Source organism: Bos indicus, chromosome 21 (genome assembly GCF_029378745.1).
Source record: "Bos indicus isolate NIAB-ARS_2022 breed Sahiwal x Tharparkar chromosome 21, NIAB-ARS_B.indTharparkar_mat_pri_1.0, whole genome shotgun sequence".
NCBI classification, from domain to species: Eukaryota; Metazoa; Chordata; class Mammalia; order Artiodactyla; family Bovidae; genus Bos; species Bos indicus.
In genome coordinates this window covers 47,247,425-47,267,157 of record NC_091780.1, presented here as the reverse complement: position 1 = coordinate 47,267,157, position 19,733 = coordinate 47,247,425, and the positions used below count along the sequence as shown (strand labels likewise).

The 19,733-nt window shown below is 40.0% G+C and overlaps 1 protein-coding gene across 5 annotated transcripts in view; it reads left to right on the top strand.

Annotated features, from left to right (window-relative positions):
* The window catches only part of SLC25A21 (solute carrier family 25 member 21), a 538,464-nt gene that overhangs the window by 320,259 nt on the left and 198,472 nt on the right, over positions 1-19,733 (top strand). For all 5 annotated transcript variants that reach the window (XM_070775474.1, XM_070775472.1, XM_070775473.1 and 2 more), the window contains one exon: positions 5,674-5,722. In XM_070775474.1, coding sequence (XP_070631575.1) covers positions 5,694-5,722 — 29 coding nt within the window. In that variant the 5' untranslated portion in view covers positions 5,674-5,693. The remainder of the gene's footprint in view (positions 1-5,673; positions 5,723-19,733) is intronic.

The following is a 19,733-nucleotide window of genomic DNA, read 5'->3' as shown; positions in this document are numbered from 1 at the left end:
TTAGTAAAAACTTTGCTTACAAGTGAGATTTTCATTAGTTTAATAATTCTCAGCTTTTCTGTCCTTTCATTCAAAGTGTGCTTTTTAAAAACCCACTTGTTTTTAAGCTGTGCCTCAACTTTTCTTCCTTCCTTGTACATTCTCTATCATGATTTCATGCATAATGTATGTATATGTTTATAACTCTGAAATATATTTTCCTATATTCTGAAGTCGATGAAATAATAAACTTTATGAGAGCAAGAAGTTTATGCCAAGGAAGTTACTGCACTACCTTTAGATTTGTGCTAATGACCATTGCTTGGAGTTAGTTTCTTTAGAAAAATACAAACTAATAGTAAACTTCTATGATAATATTTGCTCAGAATTTTCAAGGAAGTCTGTGGCTTGCCCAAAAGCTTAACTTTTAACAACATCTTTCAAACCTGCGAAATTACATTGCCTATTTAGCCAATTCGGTGTGCATAATATTAATTTACTATGCCACAAAGGTAGTACGCTTTAACTGTTATTAGGGGAAAGTATTTATTTGATTTCCCTTTATGAGTCTCACATTGCTTATAATTCAGTAGGGCTACCACATTTTCTGGGCAGGCTATCAAATAGGATGTTGTAATGATTTGCTTGACTAGTAGAATAGATGAAAAAATATTAGTTCTGTCTGTAGCTGTTCTATTTTTGAATTTCAGATTTGCACAGTTTGAGACCATTTATTCCTCGTGGTTTTCTTTAAAATTTTTTTTTAATTCCTTTATATTTTAAAGAGTTAAAGATGTCACACAAAATCAGAGTAATGGTTAGGGTACTATGATTTCAGAGGACAAAATAAAAGACAAGTTTTATTTTAAAATGCTTGGGCTATAGTACAATGCAAAATTTTTGGCTTTGGTGAAAGGAAAACATAGGTCTTACTTGTAACTGACATCTTGGGATGCTTGAATGCTTCAGCTCTCTCTCTGCATTACTATCCCTTTTCATCTTCATGAAGATGTTGAGATGTTTTCTGATTCATAAAAGGTTACTTAACAAAATTATCTTTGGAATAATCCATTCTATTTAGAGGATACATACAAACTCAGAGTGTTTCAGTAGACTAACTTCCTATATTATACATTATCATGGATTTCTTGAATAACTGGATGAAGTTCTCTTTATGTACGCTAAATTCTTAAAACTTCATCGTCTACATATTGTTGTAAAGGAGACCCATCATTGTGGTGGTTTATTATTTTATATAATCTGTTTCTTTTTTCAACAAATCTTTATCAAGCAACTACTAGGTTTCAGGTATATTTTAGGTACTTAGTGCATATTGGTGGACAATGCAGACAAAGATCTCTGCCCTGGTGAATCTTATATTCTACTGGAAAAGACAGGAAACAATAAATATAAAAAAAAGAAGTAAATAATGTATTATGTTTGAAGTTGATAAGTACTTTGGCAAGAGGAAAAAACAGAGCAGCAAGACGTGTTTTTTTGTTTGTTTGTTTTTTGATTCTGGGACAGGAAGGAGCAGACCTCTGTATTAGAGTGGTCGGATTACTCAGTGACCACGTAAAGGAAGTTGGCCACATAGAATCTGAGGGAGGAGCATTCCAGGCAGAGGGAATGGCTAGCACAAAGGCTGAAAGCTGAGACAGTCTTGGCATGTTTGGGAAACAGCAGAGACCACTGTGGCCAGAGTAGAATTAGTGAGGGGAGAATAGTAGGAGAGTTGCTGAGGGAAGTAGTGCAGGCCGGGATTATGCATGGCCTTTCTGTGAGTGAGATGGGAGTCGTTGCTGACCAGAGGGATGACATGAAATGACTTACATGTTAAAAAGGATCACTCGGTCTGTTGGGTGAGAACAGATGGAAGGGGTCAAAGGTAGATGAAGGGAAACCTGTTAATGAGGTGCTGCAGTTAATCAGCTGAGAAATGATGACCATAACTTAACTAGAAAAGGGTCAAGAGTACAGGCAGTAGAGGAAGTCAGAGATGGTAGAAGTCTGTTTGTATTTTGAAGTAGAGCCAATGGATTAGAAGAGAATTTTGAGAGACAGAGGAGTCCACAGTGATTCTAAGGTTGAACAGGTTGGTTTTTGTTTTGTTTATTTTATTTTGTTTTATTGAATAGGGGTGTTGGGGAAGGAGTTCAGTTTTACTCATGTGAATTTTGAGAAAGTTGTTAGATATCTAAGCAGAGACATCAGATAGACAATCAGATACTTAAGTCTAGACTTTGAAAGAGAAGCCTGTACTGGACATGTATTGGGCAAGTTGTTAGCATATAGATGATAATTAAAACCATGAGTTAGAATGAGATCACCAAGGGAGTGAGTGTAGATAGAGAACTTAAGAGTGACATGATTTACTCAGTGGGCTTGTAAAGTTAAATACACCCTCTTCTCAACGAACTCATGGTTTGTATTTGACTGTACATTTTCATAAATGCAGGAGATGCCATTCATGTAGACTGTAGTGTCTGGAGATGAATATTGCAATGGCCAATATGGGGATGTGGGGAGCAGTGTGGAGAGTCAGTTCTGTATTTCTGTATGTTAGTGGCTATCAGTTCAGTTCAGTTCAGTCGCTCAGTCATGTCCAACTCTTTGTGACCCCATGAACCACAGCATAACAGGCCTCCCTGTCCATCACCAACTCCCGGAGTTTACCCATACTCATGTCCATTGAGTCAGTGATGCCATCCAGCCATCTCATCCTCTGTCATCCCCGTCTCGTCCTGCCCTCAATCTTTTCCAGCATCAGGGTCTTTTCCAATGAGTCAGCTCTTCGCATCAGGTGGCCAAAGTATTGGAGTTTCAGCTTCAACATCAGCCCTTCCAATGAACACCCAGGACTGATCTCCTTTATGATGGACTGGTTGGATCTCCTTGCAGTCCAAGGGACTCTCAAGAGTCTTCTCCAACACCACAGTTCAAAAGCATCAATTCTTCAGTGCTCAGCTTTCTTTATAGTCCAACTCTCACATCCATACATGACCACTGGAAAAACCATAGCCTTGACTAGACATGTTAATGGCCATAACATGATACAATAAATGCTATTCTTGATATATGTAGTAGAGTTGTAATATAATATAATATTAATAATGTAAAATGTAATAGAATTGGTATATGTCATGGGATTGTAGAGAAAGGAAATGTGATTTGACTCAATGATAAGAAGGTGGAGTTAAATTTAGAAGACTGTTCTCAAACAATGTATCTTAGAACAGATTAATATATAATAACATTGTGTGTAGTTAAAATCAAAATTAAGACCTGAACTGAAGGATCACTTGACATTATCTTTTAATAACCTACATTCAGGTCCACCTTTGGGCACCTAGTTTGTCTTCCGAGATCCCCTATCCTATTGCTAAAAAGGCTACCAAAGCCCATTGCAGCATTGCTCATGGCTGAAGGCAGAGGTGGACGAGGAAGGAAGGCACAGGAATGACAACAGGACCACAGCATTCTAGCTTTCTATATGTGAGGATTCTGTTAGGAATTAGCAGGGGTGCTATGTCCCATAATCAGTCCATCAATGTGGTCTTGCCCTTTCCATTGTCTCTTTTCTGTGGCTTAGGTTACAAAGGAATGGTTTTTAAAAGTGGATTTTCTACTTTCTGTTGTAAGCATTATAATCTCAAAAAAAAAAAAAAAAAAAAAACCACTAAAAAAAAACATCTTTTCTGTGAAGTGATGCCTTTCTTTAATGTGATTTTCTGTTCCCAGCTCTAAGAATACTATTGAGTCATCCACCAGTGGTTACTGGCCAAGTAGGTGAGAATTCTAAAAAATGCTTCCAGGTTAAATACACACACACACACACACACACACACATATATGTGAAGTGAGTGAAGTGAAAGTTGCTCAGTCATGTCTGACTCTTTATGACCCGTTGGACTATACAGTTCATGGACTTCTCCAGGCCAGAATACTGGAGTGGGTAGTCTTTACCTTCTCCAGGGGATCTTCCCAACCCAGAGATCGAACCCAGGTCTCCTGTGTTGCAGGCGGACTCTTTACCAGCTGAGCTACCAGGGAAGCCCCGACTTTATGTAGGGGAATTTGCAAAATTCATACATATACACATACACACACACATACATATTCACACACATGTATATCTTTAACATTTTTAAGTGGTCTTTACCTCATGACATTAGCCTTGTATCCTACAAATAATCTCAGTTATAAAGCACATCTAAGCCACAACTGAATTAAAATTTTACTTAAAAATTGTAGATATTTGGGACTGCTCTGGTGGGCTGATGGCTCAGACTCCACACTCCCAATGCAGAGGGCCTGGGTTCAATGGAACAGTGATGGGGGTGTAAAGTAAATAAGGCAGATGGAATCTCTGTCCTTATGGAGCTTTTTGACAAGCAAACAGTTGCAGTGCCATGTAATAACACAAGTCCAGGGTACTGCAGGAGTGCATCAAAGGGCACCTGTATCTGTTAGAATTAGGTTCAAGGACAAGTGGCACAAAACCCAAATAGCAATAGTTTAAAAGAAATAGAAAAATTTTAACATGAATGTCTTGAGGTAGACCAGAACTCCATGATGTCAGACCTACTTCTGTCTTGTTGCTGTGCTGTGTGTGACCTCCAGGCCCCAAATCACCTCATTGTGCAAGGTGACTTCTCCTGCCCCAAATCCACATTCCACCGGAAGGAAGTAGGAAAAGAGAGGGGAGGAGCAGTCTCTGTAACTTTAAAAGACTTCCTAGAAATTGCTCAAACCACTTTCACTTACATTCCCATTGGCCAGAACTTGGTCATGTGGTGGTCTAGCAGCAAGGGAGGCTGGGAAATGATGTATTTATTCTGGGCAACCAGGAAGAAAAAGAGGGTGAATGCTAGGGGACAACTAACAGTCTCTGCCTTAGGATTTCTGGGAAAATAATTGTCCAAATTGAGATCTGGGGTAAGTAGGATTCTCAGAAGTATATGTGTGTGTGTCCTGACAGGAGGACAACATTCCAGAGAGAAGGAAAAGCTCAGGGAATTGAACACTGAAGAAACTGTTCTTTCACCAATCACAGTTAATCCTTGCATGATAGTGTTTGTGCTCTTCTTCTAGTTGGGCATTGGCTTTTCAGACTTAGAGGTGCTTGGGACTCCAGAACTTCCATGCTGTGATGAGAGAGATGGTGTATTTACCAAGGGGAGAGGATTGGAGCATCACCACTCATGTGTTGGCATGTTAATAAATGTGATTGGGAGCAGTGGAAGGGTTACTGGACAGATGATCAGATTGATAGGAGAACATAGTAATAGAAGTTAGTATCACTCCTCTATTTAAAATCCCTGCTTGTGCCAGAGCACTTATAAAAATGTAGCTCAATGCTCTGTGATGACCTGGAGGGAGGCTCAAGGGGAAGGGATATATGCATACATAATCCTGTTGTACATAAAGGAACACTGTTGTACAGTAGAAACTAAGACAACATTGTAAAGCAATTATACTCCATTTTTTAAAAAACGTAGTCACATATCTTACTTCCATTGAAATAAAATTTTGTTGTACTTTAGCCTTTTGCTATTAGCCTCTGTTACCTGTCATGTCCAAAGGTCCAAGTGTTTTATTTGAATCTTCATACTTGAGAAACCAATACGTTCAAGAAAATAGGAGCCAGTCTTTGCATAAGTGTTTATTGGACTTTTCTTTATCATCTTTCAGGTCTTGTAGAAATTTGCCTGATGCACCCTCTCGATGTGGTGAAAACCAGGTAAGGTTCTGCATGAACAAGTTTTATTGACTTTGGCTGATATCCAAATTAAGATCTGTCAGAACACTAAATGCTAGAACTTGTCCTAGGCCGGTAGCTTCTCCCAATAATGGCATTTATATTTACTTCTTAAAGAAAATACTATTTGACAGATAAAATGTGAGCAGTGAAAAGCATTTCTCGATAGAGGTCATCTGAAGGTATATAATATTTTACTGCCGTCACATGACAACCATAAGGAATGATTTGTGACTTAACTGGTGAGCAAAGGAAATTTATCAAAATGATGTAAAAACGTAACTCTGTCTAGTAAATTATGACAGCAGACTTCCACTTGGCATTGCATATAGCAGATTGCTATTTAATAGTTAGCATTTTGGTGTGAAACTCCAAAATTTCAAGTAAACTTCTTTAATGGTGCTTAAAGAATTTATTCCTACATCTGTTTGCCAGTGCAGAGTGCCATATTTCCTGGAAAATGCATTTGCTCTTAAAGGGAGATACAAATCAGGGCAATGTATTAAGTCTGTTTACCAAGAGAAAACAAAACTTGTGGGTTTTAATATGATTTGGAGCATTTTTTTAGAAAAAATTAAATCTGTGACTAAATTACTGAACTCTATTTTTTCAAATTAAAAGCTCTGCAACTGTAGTGAAAGTTTCCATTTATTTGCATTGTGTCAATTCCAACAACATGCCTAGGATGGAGCTTAATAGCAGAAGTACCATCCAACAGTGATGGTCAAGCAAACCCTTACGACCACAGTTAGGGAATACTTGATGAGTGAGGCTGGTCATTGAATGGACATGTTGCTTAATTTACCTGAAGAGGCAACCGAATCTAGGCTGGTGGCTGAAAGCAAGGGAAGGTGTCTGTGACATGCAAATAATATTACATTTCTGATAGAGAAGATGAGAATGTGGCCTCTTTCATAGTCAGCTTTTGCACCTATAACAAAATTACATAGACTGGAGGCTGTTTTGGAGGGTGGAAAGCTCAAGATCAAGATGCCAATTTGATTCTTGGTGAGAACCCTCTTCCTGATTTGTAGACACTCACATTCTTGCTGTATCCTTTCTTGGTGATGGAGAGAGGAAACACCCATGTCTTTCTTCTTGTAAGAACACAAATTTCATCATCATGGGATCCCCCATGACTTCATCTAAACCTATTTCCTCCCCACCCCCACCAAAGACCTCACCTCCAAATACAATCATACTGGGGGTTAGGGCCTCAATATGTGAATTCCGGGGGAGCCACAAACATTCAGTCTATAACAACCTCAAGTTACCAAACCCAAACACAGAAAGAAGGAAATCCAACTAATATTCAAATGTAAGGTATGTGTAGGCTCCCTGTTGACTCAGTGGTGAAGAATCCACCTGCCAATGCAGGAGACATAGGTTCAATCCCTGGGTCAGAAAGATCCACTGGAGAAGGAAGTGGCAACCCTCTCTGATATTTTTGCCTGGGAAATCCCATGGACAGAAGAGCTTGAGGGGGCGTGGGTGGCTACAGTCCATGGAGTCACAAAGAATCAGACACGACTGAGCAACTAAACAATAAGGTGTGTGCACTCCCTGGACCATCTTTTATATAGAGTTCAGAAACTGAAGCAAAACTTGTCCTTTCCTTCCTAATTTTTATATTAACCTTCTTTGAAAAGCCAGAGTATTGTTATTAAACTCTCTGAGGAATATATAGTCTTTTTCATTTAATGCTAATTTCCTAAATTAGCATTGTGTTCAAATGAGCAAGGAGAAGTAAGAATGATTTAAATGAGACATGATATTGACATTATGGTTACTCATTCATTCCTGCAAGCCTTCATTCATTCATTTAGCAAAGTATATTGAGCATCTGGTGCATGTGGGTTCTAGGTTAGCTCTGCCCTCAAAGAGCTCACAATTTGACGAGTTAATAGGAATCTCATCACAGTGAATTAAAAAATGTCATTTCATGGAACTGGATTTGACTAGGGTATTTATTGAAATGTACCAATTCATTAGAACTTTGTCTTCTTTTTATATAGATATTTTTATGGAAAGGGAATTCACTGATTTAAATTTGTCAAGTGCTCTTACCTAACTTCCAGGGACCCTGAAATAGAAGTCAGTGGGATAGTGGATGGTATTTGACCTACATGACAATAAAAACTATACCAAATACAGACTCACAATCATGAAATAAACTGAAAGCCCCAAACTCTTGCAGTTGACTGAATCAAAGTGGAATACACAAGATTGGAACCATGTGTCAGGGGGGCACTAACACACAAGTGACAGGGAGGGCACAGGACAGACTAAATTATTGCTGAAATCATCACTGTTGTATTGCACAGGAGATGACTATGCTTCTGAATAAGACAGACTGTAAACTATAAAGGATAAAACGTGAAACCACAGAGCATTAGTGATTTTACCAGGTTACTTTCCTTGATGAGAGTCAAGGGCATTGGGTTCTAAGTTGTTGCAAGCATTGTCAAAGTGGGCATGGGTTACACCAGGCCAAACCTCACGGCTTCAGTTTTTTGTGGGCTGTTTTTGCCTCTCATAGGATATTATTGCTTGAAGAATGGTACAGTGAATTAATCTGAGCATGGAAAGGCCTCATTTTCCCCAATATCCCATGTGTTGTGAGTGAAGTCGCTGAGTTGTGTCTGACTCTTTGCGACCCCATAGACTGTAGCCTAACAGACTCCTCCGTCCGTGGGATTTTTCAGGCAAGGGTACTGGAGTGGGTTGCCATTTCCTTCTCCAGGGGATCTTCCTGACCCAGGGATCGAATCCAGGTCTCCTGCATAGTAGGCAGACGCTTTACCGTCTGGGATGTGGCAAAATCAATAAGTCTAGTTCTTTCTTTTTGGGTTCTGTTTGTACCTAATCCTTTTCTTTGTTGAATGAAAGATGACAGATTCTAAAAATGTATTTCCAAGTTCTTTCTTCACAGGAATTTTTTTCATTTTTTTTTTTTCACTCTGTAAATTACTGATTCTGTTACCCCTGGCTGGAGGGACGGGGGAGGTGGTAGTGTGACCTAAGCCCAAGGATCAGGACTACCTGGCGATAGCTGGAGAACCGGAGTATATCCGTCCAGTGGTAGCTGGTCTCAGAGGAGCCCCAACCACTGCCAGATTCCCTGTCTGAGGCAGACAGGGAGAGGGAAGGTCTTCTGGCTTCTCTCTTCTCTCTACTGTCTCCTATCAGTGCTCCTAGATGCTAAACCCATGGAAGCCTGGGAGGCCCAGCTCAGCAGAAGGTGGTCCCTCTGAATAATAGAGCAGAGGACAAGGGAAGAGTGAGAAATGGTCTGCAGACAAACATTCAGAACTGACACACTGTCATTTTAGTGGGATTTGAAGAAAGAGCTGACATAAACATGCATTTTCTTCTTTTAAATTGAGATGTAATTGACATATTAGTTTCAGGTGTACATAATGATTCAATGTTTGTATATTTTGCAAAATAATCACAATAAGTCTAGTTAACATCCATTACCACACACAGTCACAATTTTCTTTTTATTGTGATGAGAACTTTTGAGATCTACTCTCTTAGCATCTTTCAAATGTACAATATAGTGTCCAGTTCAGTTCAGTCACTCAGTCGTGTCCGATCTTTGCAACCCCATGAATTGCAGCACGCCAGGCCTCCCTGTCCATCACCAACTCCCAGAGTTCACTCAAACTCATGTCCATTGAGTCGGTGAGGCCATCCAGCCATCTCATCCTCTGTTGTCCCCTTCTCCTCCTGTCCCCAATCCCTCCCAGCATCAGGGTCTTTTCCAATGAGTCAGCTCTTCGCATCAGGTGGCCAAAGTACTGGAGTTTCAGCTTCAGGATCAGTCCTTCCAATGAACACCCAAGACTGATCTCCTTTAGAATGGACTGGTTGGATCTCCTTGCAGTCCAAGGGACTCTCAAGAATCTTCTCCAACACCACAGTTCAAAAGCATCAATTCTTTGATGCTCAGCTTTCTTCACAGTTCAACTCTCACATCCATACATGACCACTGGAAAAACCATAGCCTTGACTAGACGGACCTTTGTTCACAAAGTAGTATCTCTGCTTTTGAATATGCTATCTAGGTTGGTCCTAACTTTCCTTCCAAGGAGTAAGCGTCTTTTAATTTCATGGCTGCAGTCACCATCTGCAGTGATTTTGGAGCCCAAAAACCTGAAGTCTGACACTGTTTCCACTGTTTCCCCATCTATTTCCCATGAAGTGATGGGACCGGATGCCATGATCTTCATTTTCTGAATGTTGAGCTTTAAGCCAACTTTTTCACTCTCCACTTTCACTTTCATCAAGAGGCTTTTGAGTTCCTCTTCACTTTCTGCCATAAGGGTAGTGTCATCTGCATATCTGAGGTTATTGATATTTCTCCTGGCAATCTTGATTCCAGCTTGTGCTTCTTCAGCCCAGCCTTTCTCATGATGTACTCTGCATAGAAGTTAAATAAGCAGGGTGACAATATACAGCCTTGACGTACTCCTTTTCCTATTTGGAACCTGTCTGTTGTTCCATGTCCAGTTCGAACTGTTGCTTCCTGACCTGCATATAGGTTTCTCAAGAGGCAGGTCAGGTGGTCTGGTATTCCCATCTCTTTCAGAATTTCCCACAGTTTATTGTGACCCACACAGTCAAAGGCTTTGGCATAGTCAATAAAGCAGATAGATGTTTTTCTGGAACTCTCTTGCTTTTTCCATGATCCAGTGGATGTTGGCAATTTGATCTCTGGTTCCTCTGCCTTTTCTGAAACCAGCTTGAACATCAGGAAGTTCATGGTTCACATATTGTTGAAGCCTGGCTCGGAGAATTTTGAGCATTACTTTACTAGCGTGTGAGATGAGTGCAATTGTGCAGTAGTTTGAATATTCTTTGGCATTGCCTTTCTTTGGGAGTGGAGTGAAAACTGACCTTTTCCAGTCCTGTGGGCACTGCTGACTTTTCCAAATTTGCTGGCATATTGAGTGCAGCACTTTCACAGCATCATCTTTCAGGATTTGAAATAGCTCAACTGGAATTCCATCACCTCCACTAGCTTTGTTCATAGTGATGCTTTCTAAGGCCCACTTAACTTCACGTTCCAGGATGTCTGGCTCCAGGTGAGTGATCACACCATCATGATTATCTGGGTCGTGAAGCTCTTTTTTGTACAGTTCTTCTGTGTATTCTTGCCTCCTCTTCTTAATATCTTCTGCTTCTGTTACTAACCATACATTACATCCACAGGACTTATTTTATAATGGAAGTTTATACCTTGTGACTATCTTCATCCATTTTCCTCAACCCCCACCCCTAGCCTCTGGCAACTACCAATGTTGTACTCAGCATCTATGAGTTTGATTTTTTATTTTTTAGGTTCCACATATAAGCGAGATCATATAGCATTTGTCCATCCTGCCTGATTTGTTTCACCTAGCCTAATGTTCTCAAATTCCATTCGTGTTGTTGCAAGTGGCAGTTTCCTTTTTTTATGGCTGTGTAGCATTCCATTGTCCCATGGACGGAGGAGCCTGGAAGGTTGCAGTCCATGGGGTCACTGAGGGTCGGACACGACTGAGCGAACTTCACTTTCACTTTTCACTTTCATGCACTGGAGAAGGAAATGGCAACCCACTCCAGTGTTCTTGCCTGGAGAATCCCAGGGACGGGGGAACCTGGTGGGCTGCCGTCTATGGGGTCGCACAGAGTCAGACACGACTGAAGTGACTTAGAGCAGCAGCAGCAGCAGCATTCCATTGTATATATATATGATGTATCACATTTTCTCCATCCACTGTCCAGTCATCCACTGATGGACCCTTAGGTTGCAAGCATGCATTTTCAATTCTGTTATGTTTAACAGAAACACGCTTTGCATTTTGAAAGATGATTAGAAATTGTAAGTTATAAATCCTTTATAGAAAGATTTTAGGCACTGTAGCACTTGGCTTTATGAGAAATCATTCATTTTCCTCCATATAAGTGTAGCTCTAGGGATAGACCTAATGTGAGCATAGGCTATCACATGAAAACAACCTTATTCTAAGTGTCCCCACCTGATCTGGCAGAGGAGATTTGGCTAAGATACTGTAAGCACAGCAGTTAAGTAGAATCAAGGTCTCCTTTGAGATTCTCCCCAGAGACATGCATGTACATTGTTTCATAGTTCTGTTTTTATACAAAGAACTTTGTGTACAATTGTTGTTGGACTCCCAGTTAAGAACCTGTAGCTACAAATGAGGAAAGACTTTATTTACTTGTATATTTACTTGTACTTTATTTACTAGGAAGACTAAAGGTAGTTTAGTTTCTGGCTTCTTATCCTCGAGATTTATATAAATAAAATAAAATAAGTAAAAATAAAATAATCAGTAATATCTCATACATTTCTCATGTTGTTTCTCAGTCTCTGTCTCTCCCTCTTTTCCTTGAGCTTTCCTTTCCCTACATGGGCTTCATTTTTGGTGTGGCTTTTCTCACTTGGCACCAGCTGGCCTCACCAGCTTCAAGCTTACATGTTCCTTGGTGCTTGTTTGTATTCTCTCCGATACAGGATTACCTAGTATTTAAGAACTCTGGCTCTAGAGTTAGGTTGCCTGAGTTTAAATTCTGCTTCTTTATTATCCATGTAACATCAGTTACTTCCCTGTGCCTCAGTTTTTCATATCTTCACATAGAAACAGTAATAGTACCTACCTTACTGTAGGAAATAAATGACTATACATATGCATAGTCTTATATATAACATACATATTTATGTATATGGGGCTTCCCAGGTGGTGCTAGTGGTGCAGGAGACGTAAGAGATGTGGGTTCAATCCCTGGGTTGGAAAGTTCCCCTGGAGGAGGGCACGGCAACCCACTCCAGTATTCTTGACCGGAGAATCCCATGGACAGAGAAGCCTGGCAGACTACAGTCCATAGGGTCGCAAAGAGTCAGACACAACTAAAGCGACTTAGCACACACACATGCATATATGTGTATTTATTTATATGAAATCATGGTGTTTAATACTGTGTCAGCAGAGGAAATGGGAACTGCAAAGACAAATGGAGTTTATAAGGTAGTCAGGGAAACACTATGGAGAATACAAAATGTGAGAGAGGGGAAATGTTTAATAGGGAGTCAGGAGGTTTCAGGTTTCCAAGTTGGAAGACTTGTGTTACGTGAGCACTGCATTTAAATCCTTCCTCAGAAGGGTGTTTGCAAGTGGAGAGTCCTCCTGGGTCTGAGGACAGGAGAGCATCAGTTTTATCTGTGAGTTCCTGTTGACATTACTCTACACATCACCTTGGGTCTGTGCACTGACATCTTTAGGTAACCCCCGAGGGATGCACAGTGCCTGGCCTCCAGGAGGGGCCCAGTGAATGCTGTTGAACAAACAAATGAATGAGTGTTGGGAAACAATCAGAAACGAGAGCCCTATGAGTTCTGTGGCCAAATTGGAATGTCTAGAAGTGAATAATATGCAACTGTTTTCTTCATTGAAAAACTGATGATTTCATGAAAGAGATATGGGAAATAAGGATCTGTTGAAATAAAAAGGGAGAGATTACTTGATAATGGTGGTGGGCAAAACGTTTCAAGCTTGTAGTGGAGGTTTGGAGATGGGACCGGATAACAAGGAGATGAGAGGGTTTCCAGGAGGCATGTCACGATGAGAGGTGGGTGGAGTGAGCCCGCGCACAGCACTGAAGGCACCGCTGGAGGACGGGTGACAAGCTTTGAGATGACAAGTAATTTCTTGGACTTCACCTAGGACAGCGCTGGCTACTTGAAATAAAATACATTCTAAAAGCTATATTTTTTAAAGTAAAACATTTTATAAAATTAATTTTAACAGTATATCTCATCTAACTATATCTCATCTGGAGAAGGCAATGGCACCCCACTCCAGTAATCTTGCCTGGAAAATCCCATGGACGGAGGAGCCTGGTAGGCTGCAGTCCATGGGGTCGCTAAGAGTCGGACATGACTGAGCGACTTCACTTTCTCTTTTCACTTTCATGCATTGGAGAAGGAAATGGCAACCCACTCCGGTGTTCTTGCCTGGAGAATCCCAGGGACGGGGGAGCCTGGTGGGCTGCCATCTATGGGGTCGCACAGAGTCAGACGCAACTGAAGTGACTTAGCATAACAACTATATTTTAATTGACCTCATATATCTAAAACATTATCATAGCAATCATGTTAGTCTCTGGAAAAATGATTGAAATGTTTTGCATTCTTTTTTTTATACTCAGTCCTTGAAATCTGATATCTGTTTTACACTTAGAATACATCTACTTATTGACAGTCACATTTCAAATGCTCAATAGCCATACATGGTTAGTGGTTATGGGATTAGACAGCACAAGCCTAGAGGGCAATGGGGAAAGGACTTCTTTATGGGGAAAGGGAGATGGTCCGGTGGTTCCTTAGTAAGAAAAATACTCTTGCTTAAAATAGGTTGACAGTTGCAAATAAGCAAGACCCTAGGTAGGAGGGAATTTTACTACATGTGCATTTGATGGTCTGTACTGGTGTGGAAAGAGTGATATTCAAAACCCCACAGATTTATCGAAGTTACACTCCACGGGGGTTTTAGCTTACATCCCCTTCACACTTTTATTCCCAGGAAGGGAAATGGCTCATTGTGCTTCAGGAAGACAGAATTACTGAGATGTTCATTCTATTTTGCCCAGAGTCATTTTTCATCGTTTTTGTTTTGTTTCATTTTTGAATGGGACATAAATCAGTTGCAAATGAACTGAATTGGCCATCCTATAAAGACTGATCTTTGCAAACATGTCCTGTCAAAGAGATGTGCGGCACATCTTTTGGGGGGTGCTGGGGAAGGCAGGGAGAAGTAGGGGTGAGGTGGCGTCCTCACAGTTTATTGCACAGGCACAGGTACAGGCTGCTGGTGAGTGGACAGGCCGATACACACCTCAGCTTTCATCTTCCTCACGTCAGGACTTAACTTGCACTGAGAAGTCTTATCATACTTCTCCTCAAACATATTAATCACTGTGTGAATTCTAAGGCCTCACATGGCTTGAAAATTTGGCAGCCATGTGTTGTTATATATGTGCTTATGGGGCTTTTACTCAAGCTGCTGAGATTGATTTACATTCTGTCTCTCTCTGAGGCTCCCAAACCTCAGACCCCCTGAATCCGAAACTCTGGGGGTGGGGCCTATGGATATTTATGTTTAACACCCTCCTGGGTGAATCTTAAGCCTGACTGGTCACTGGGTCAGCCTTTGGGAACCATGGCTGAACACCCTACAGGCAGTTCTGTAAAAAAAAAGTCTTTATGTAAAGAATTCTTCTCGTGTGTGTGTGTGTGTGTGTGTGTGTGTGTGTGTGTGTGTGTATGTTAACTATCTCATTAATCTGTGGTTCTCATTGGTTTTATTTCTGTAAACTGCTTTGTTAGCAATGACGGGAAGTGGAAGGGCAGTTTCCTTGCGGAGCTCATTCTGTGGTTTGTGAGAGTGATATGGGAATATATTATCTCCAGCCAGAGAAAACATACTCTGTCCTACTGAGAGAGGTTACAGGGGCAAAAAATCAGTGCCAGGCAACGGGAGGGGAGTGAGTGTCGGTTGTTACGGAGGGAAGGTGAGCGGCCCTGATGAGTAAAAATGATTTAGAGGTATAAGCCCACCATAAACTTTATTAAAAAGAGAAATCTGAGGACAGGCTCTGGTGAGAGGCTGCTTGGTGGGGAGCCCAGCGGAGAGCGAGGGACTGGCCTGGGGACCATCCACAGCCTCCCTTTACAGGGGGAGGGGAGAACAGCAGTGAACTTGAAAATGAACACTTAATTTAGAGGTTGGAGAGGGGACGTTGAGCAGCCACTGAGGCCAACAGAACAGCAGGGTGGAAACAAGGAATGAAATTTTTTTTCTCCCCAATAGATCCTTAAAAAAAAAGAAAAAGAAAGAAAAGAAAATCCTTTTATAATTGGGAGAGAACAGTGGAAAAAATTCAAGATGGAGTTTAAAGTCAAGGCAGTAGAGTCTATAGATCTAAAAAAAATTATGGAGCAGCTGAGAGGGTTATTTCCATATGTTAATGATTTGTCCGTGGTATAAAACATTAAGATCACATTCAGGGTTAGACCATGGTTATGCCTGATTTCTCACCATGCATAGAAATCTGGGGCTAGACCACTGTCATGGCTTGTTTCTAACCATGGAGAGAATGTGTCTGAAGTAAAGCAAGCAAGGAGTAGAACCACATTTTTATAAACTGTATTTTTGTTTCATCTTTGTCCTTTAGCTAAATCAATCAATGGCAACTTATAATAGCACAAAATGGTTACAGAATCCTGAAAGGATCCTGAAAGTTGTGAGTAACTTCAACTTTGCTTTTGAAGTTGCATGAGCATATCAGGATTTTTCTGGGATTTGTTTTATTTAATTGAAATGTCTTTCTGTACTTCCTGAGCCAAAGCCAGAAAGTCCTGGGTGGTGGGCACACCACAGATTCACATAGATGCAGTGTGTCATTTTTTCCATGCAGTCATCATTTGAGATTTTATTTATTGACATAATCAAATAAAAACTGTGCACAGGATGGATAATATATTTGGAATGGGTAGAGGTGACAATTAATTATGTTCTCCTTGGCATATCGTAGGGCGGTAGTGAATATGTGTTAAGGGAATAAATGCTTTAAAATGCCATTTCCCCCCACCTAATTGCTTTATTACAAATTAAATTTGTCATTGCCAGTGAGTTCAGGCAAACTTTAAAAGGTCCCATGTTTGTATAGTGATTTAATTAAAAAGACTAGTATAACCTAAGCTTGACCCTAAAACAAGAGAAAGTAGTCCTATTTTGTGCACTGGTAGGAATGCTACCTGATGTTCTAGACAGGTGTGGATTTCTGGAGAAAGACAGAAGGATGGGGGATGAGAGCCCGTAACCCCAGAAAGAAATTTCATTAATATTACTCTTGGGATTTTTACTTTGACAATGTTCTGCCTCTCTTTGGGAAACAAGGAACCCCATAAGCACATTATCTACACTGTGGAAAACTCAGGAGGGCCCTCAGTAAATAGATTTGCCCCTCCCTCATGTTCAGTAGTCCTTCCCACTGAACACAAATCCAAGCCATTGGTTAAGAGTTTCCTAATCCATAGTGAATGCTACATGCATGTGGGCCTTTGCTGCTACTGGACAGTTTTAATTATTTCTCCAGCAGCCCAATAATAATGAAGAGTAGATAGAAAGAGAGGCTGTCTAAGGACCTGGTGCTCTGAAACATTGAAGAAAAAATTTGTCTCAAAGATCTTATGTAGAATAATCTTGCTATCATAGGCTACAATTATTTTTCAGACTTATTGATAAGGGAAACAAATCCTTTCTTTAAAAAAAAAAAAAAAAATCCACGGAAATTCCCTAGGGGATAAGAGTCCACACTCCCAATGTAGGGGGCCCAGGTTCAATCCCTGGTCAGGGATCTAGATCCTGCATGCCACAAAAAGACCTGGTGCAACCAAATAAATAAATATATATATATATAATAAATATAAATATATTTAAATAATAAATAAATATAAATATATATCAGAACAGATCAGTCGCTCAGTATTCTCCGACTATTTGCAACCCCATGAATCGCAGCACGCCAGGCCTCCCTGTCCATCACCAACTCCCGGAGTTCACTCAGACTCATGTTCATCGAGTCAGTGACGCCATCCAGCCATCTCATCCTCTGTCATCCCCTTCTCCTCCTGTCCCCAATCCCTCCCAGCATCAGGGTCTTTTCCAATGAGTCAACTCTTCACATGAGGTGGCCAAAGTACTGGAGTTTCAGCTTTAACATCATTCCTTCCAAAGAAATCCCAGGGCTGATCTCCTTCAGAATGGACTGGTTGGATCTCCTTGCAGTCCAAGGGACTCTCAAGAGTCTTCTCCAACACCACAGTTCAAAAGCATCAATTCTTTGATGCTCAGCCTTCTTCACAGTCCAACTCTCACATCCATACATGACCACAGGAAAAACCACAGCCTTGACTAGACAGACCTTTGTTGGCAAAGTAATGTCTCTGCTTTTGAATATGCTATCTAGGTTGGTCATAACTTTCCTTCCAAGGAGTACGCGTCTTTTAATTTCATAGCTGCAGTCACCATCTGCAGTGATTTTGGAACCCCAAAAAATAAAGTCTGACACTGTTTCCACTGTTTCCCCATCTCTTTCCTATGAAGTGATGGGACCGGATGCCATGATCTTCGTTTTCTGAATGTTGAGCTTTAAGCCAATGGTAATGCATTTCATAATCTTGAAATATTATTTCTAATTTCTTTTCTTTTATCTATTTTGTAAATGGAGGTCTTTTTTAAATCACTCGCCAGAGGAGCATACTATTTTTATGACTCACATTGTGGAAATTTTGTAAAATGTTTCATTTCCCCTTAATTTATGTTTTTGTCTAAAAAAAAAATACAGATTTGGTATCTGTTTAAAGTACAGTAGCTATTATACCTCAACTAATGACATGGGCTTAGTTAGAAGATTCTCCCTTAGCTAACACGTAAGGACACGTCTCTCTTCTTTCTGCTTACCTGCAAAGGCTTCTCCTTCTATGAGGAGCCCAAGGAGGATGAGGCAAAGCATCTTTGGATTCTTCATGCCTGTCAATGGGCTTTTTCAGACATTCTTTTTTTTTTTTTTTTAAGCTGAAAGGTTAAATTATTCTTAAATGGCTTTCTTATCTTTGTCATGGGAAAGTGAATTGCTTCTAAAGTGAGTATCAGCATGATGACTGCTTCCTCTGTTCACCTCCCCCATCCCACCCCTCAGTCCCCAACCAGGGTTTTATCTCAATAGCTTTAAAATTTTCAGCAACTTCATTAATCTACTTATTTAGCTAATACCTATGACAGGTTCCCCTGTCATAGGTATTAGCTAAATGAGATATTGCCTTAACCATGGTTTAGATTCCCATCTTGTATTATTAGAATATCATATGAGTATAAAGTATAGGATTAAAATAAACTGATTTGGGATTATTTTGATTTAAAAAACAAATGGGATTTTTAAAGTTTTTTTTTTTTAATGCATTCATAAACTTTTCTCTATCATCTGTTTTAAGTACCGGTTTTGGGGGAAAGAGAGAATTTGGAACTAATAACCATGTCTATTTTCAGCAGCTATCCAAAGGCTATTTGAGAAAAGCTCTAACTCTAAATTCAAGAAGTACAGTAAAATTCAGAATGTTTGCTGTTTATTTGACTATAGCACTTATTTTAAATGATTTCTGGTTAAACCCTAAGCAACATTACCAGTGAAAATAAAATTGTCTTATCAGGGATATTTGCTCCTCACCTGCATCTATAGTCTGTTATAGAGGACTGGAAAATCCCTTAAAAGTCTTATGTCACGTAGAAAATATTTTAGTTACTTACTCGGGCTCTTCCTATATCACGAGAGAACCCTGAAAGCATTGAGAAGGAAGCTGCTTGAGAAGAGAAAGCACAACTGTGAGCTGACCCTTGAAACCTGGGGACCTGGCCATGGGAAAGCTCCTTTTGAGCTGAGCGTATAGTGGGAATGAAGAATGACATCAGAATTGCTGGGGTTGTAGCGCAGTTGAAAACTGTGGTTGTTGTGGACATGCTGGAAGATTGGTTTTCCTTTCCAAAAATAAAAAAAATCAAAAATTTCTTTAGAAAAACTTAAATTCAAGGCTGATAATGTAATATCAGAACTGTGAACCTTGACCAAAAATTGATAAAATTGTTTAAACATTCCTGGAAAATCGATTAATTCTCAAAATACTCTTATTGAGATGGCTAAAATAGCCTGTATTGCTTTTTATTTGCAGTCAGGGCACAGTTGAGATTTAGTTTTGACATAATGAAGAAGTTTGCAAGATGATAAATAGAGCTGTATATTCTCTGGATTCAACTCTACATAGTCTGGGCCAAGTTCCTACAGAATAAAATTTTCCCATTTGGGGGTTATTGAATAATATTTTCTCCAGTTTTGAGTACTGAATACGTTACATACTTTTATAGGAAAAACA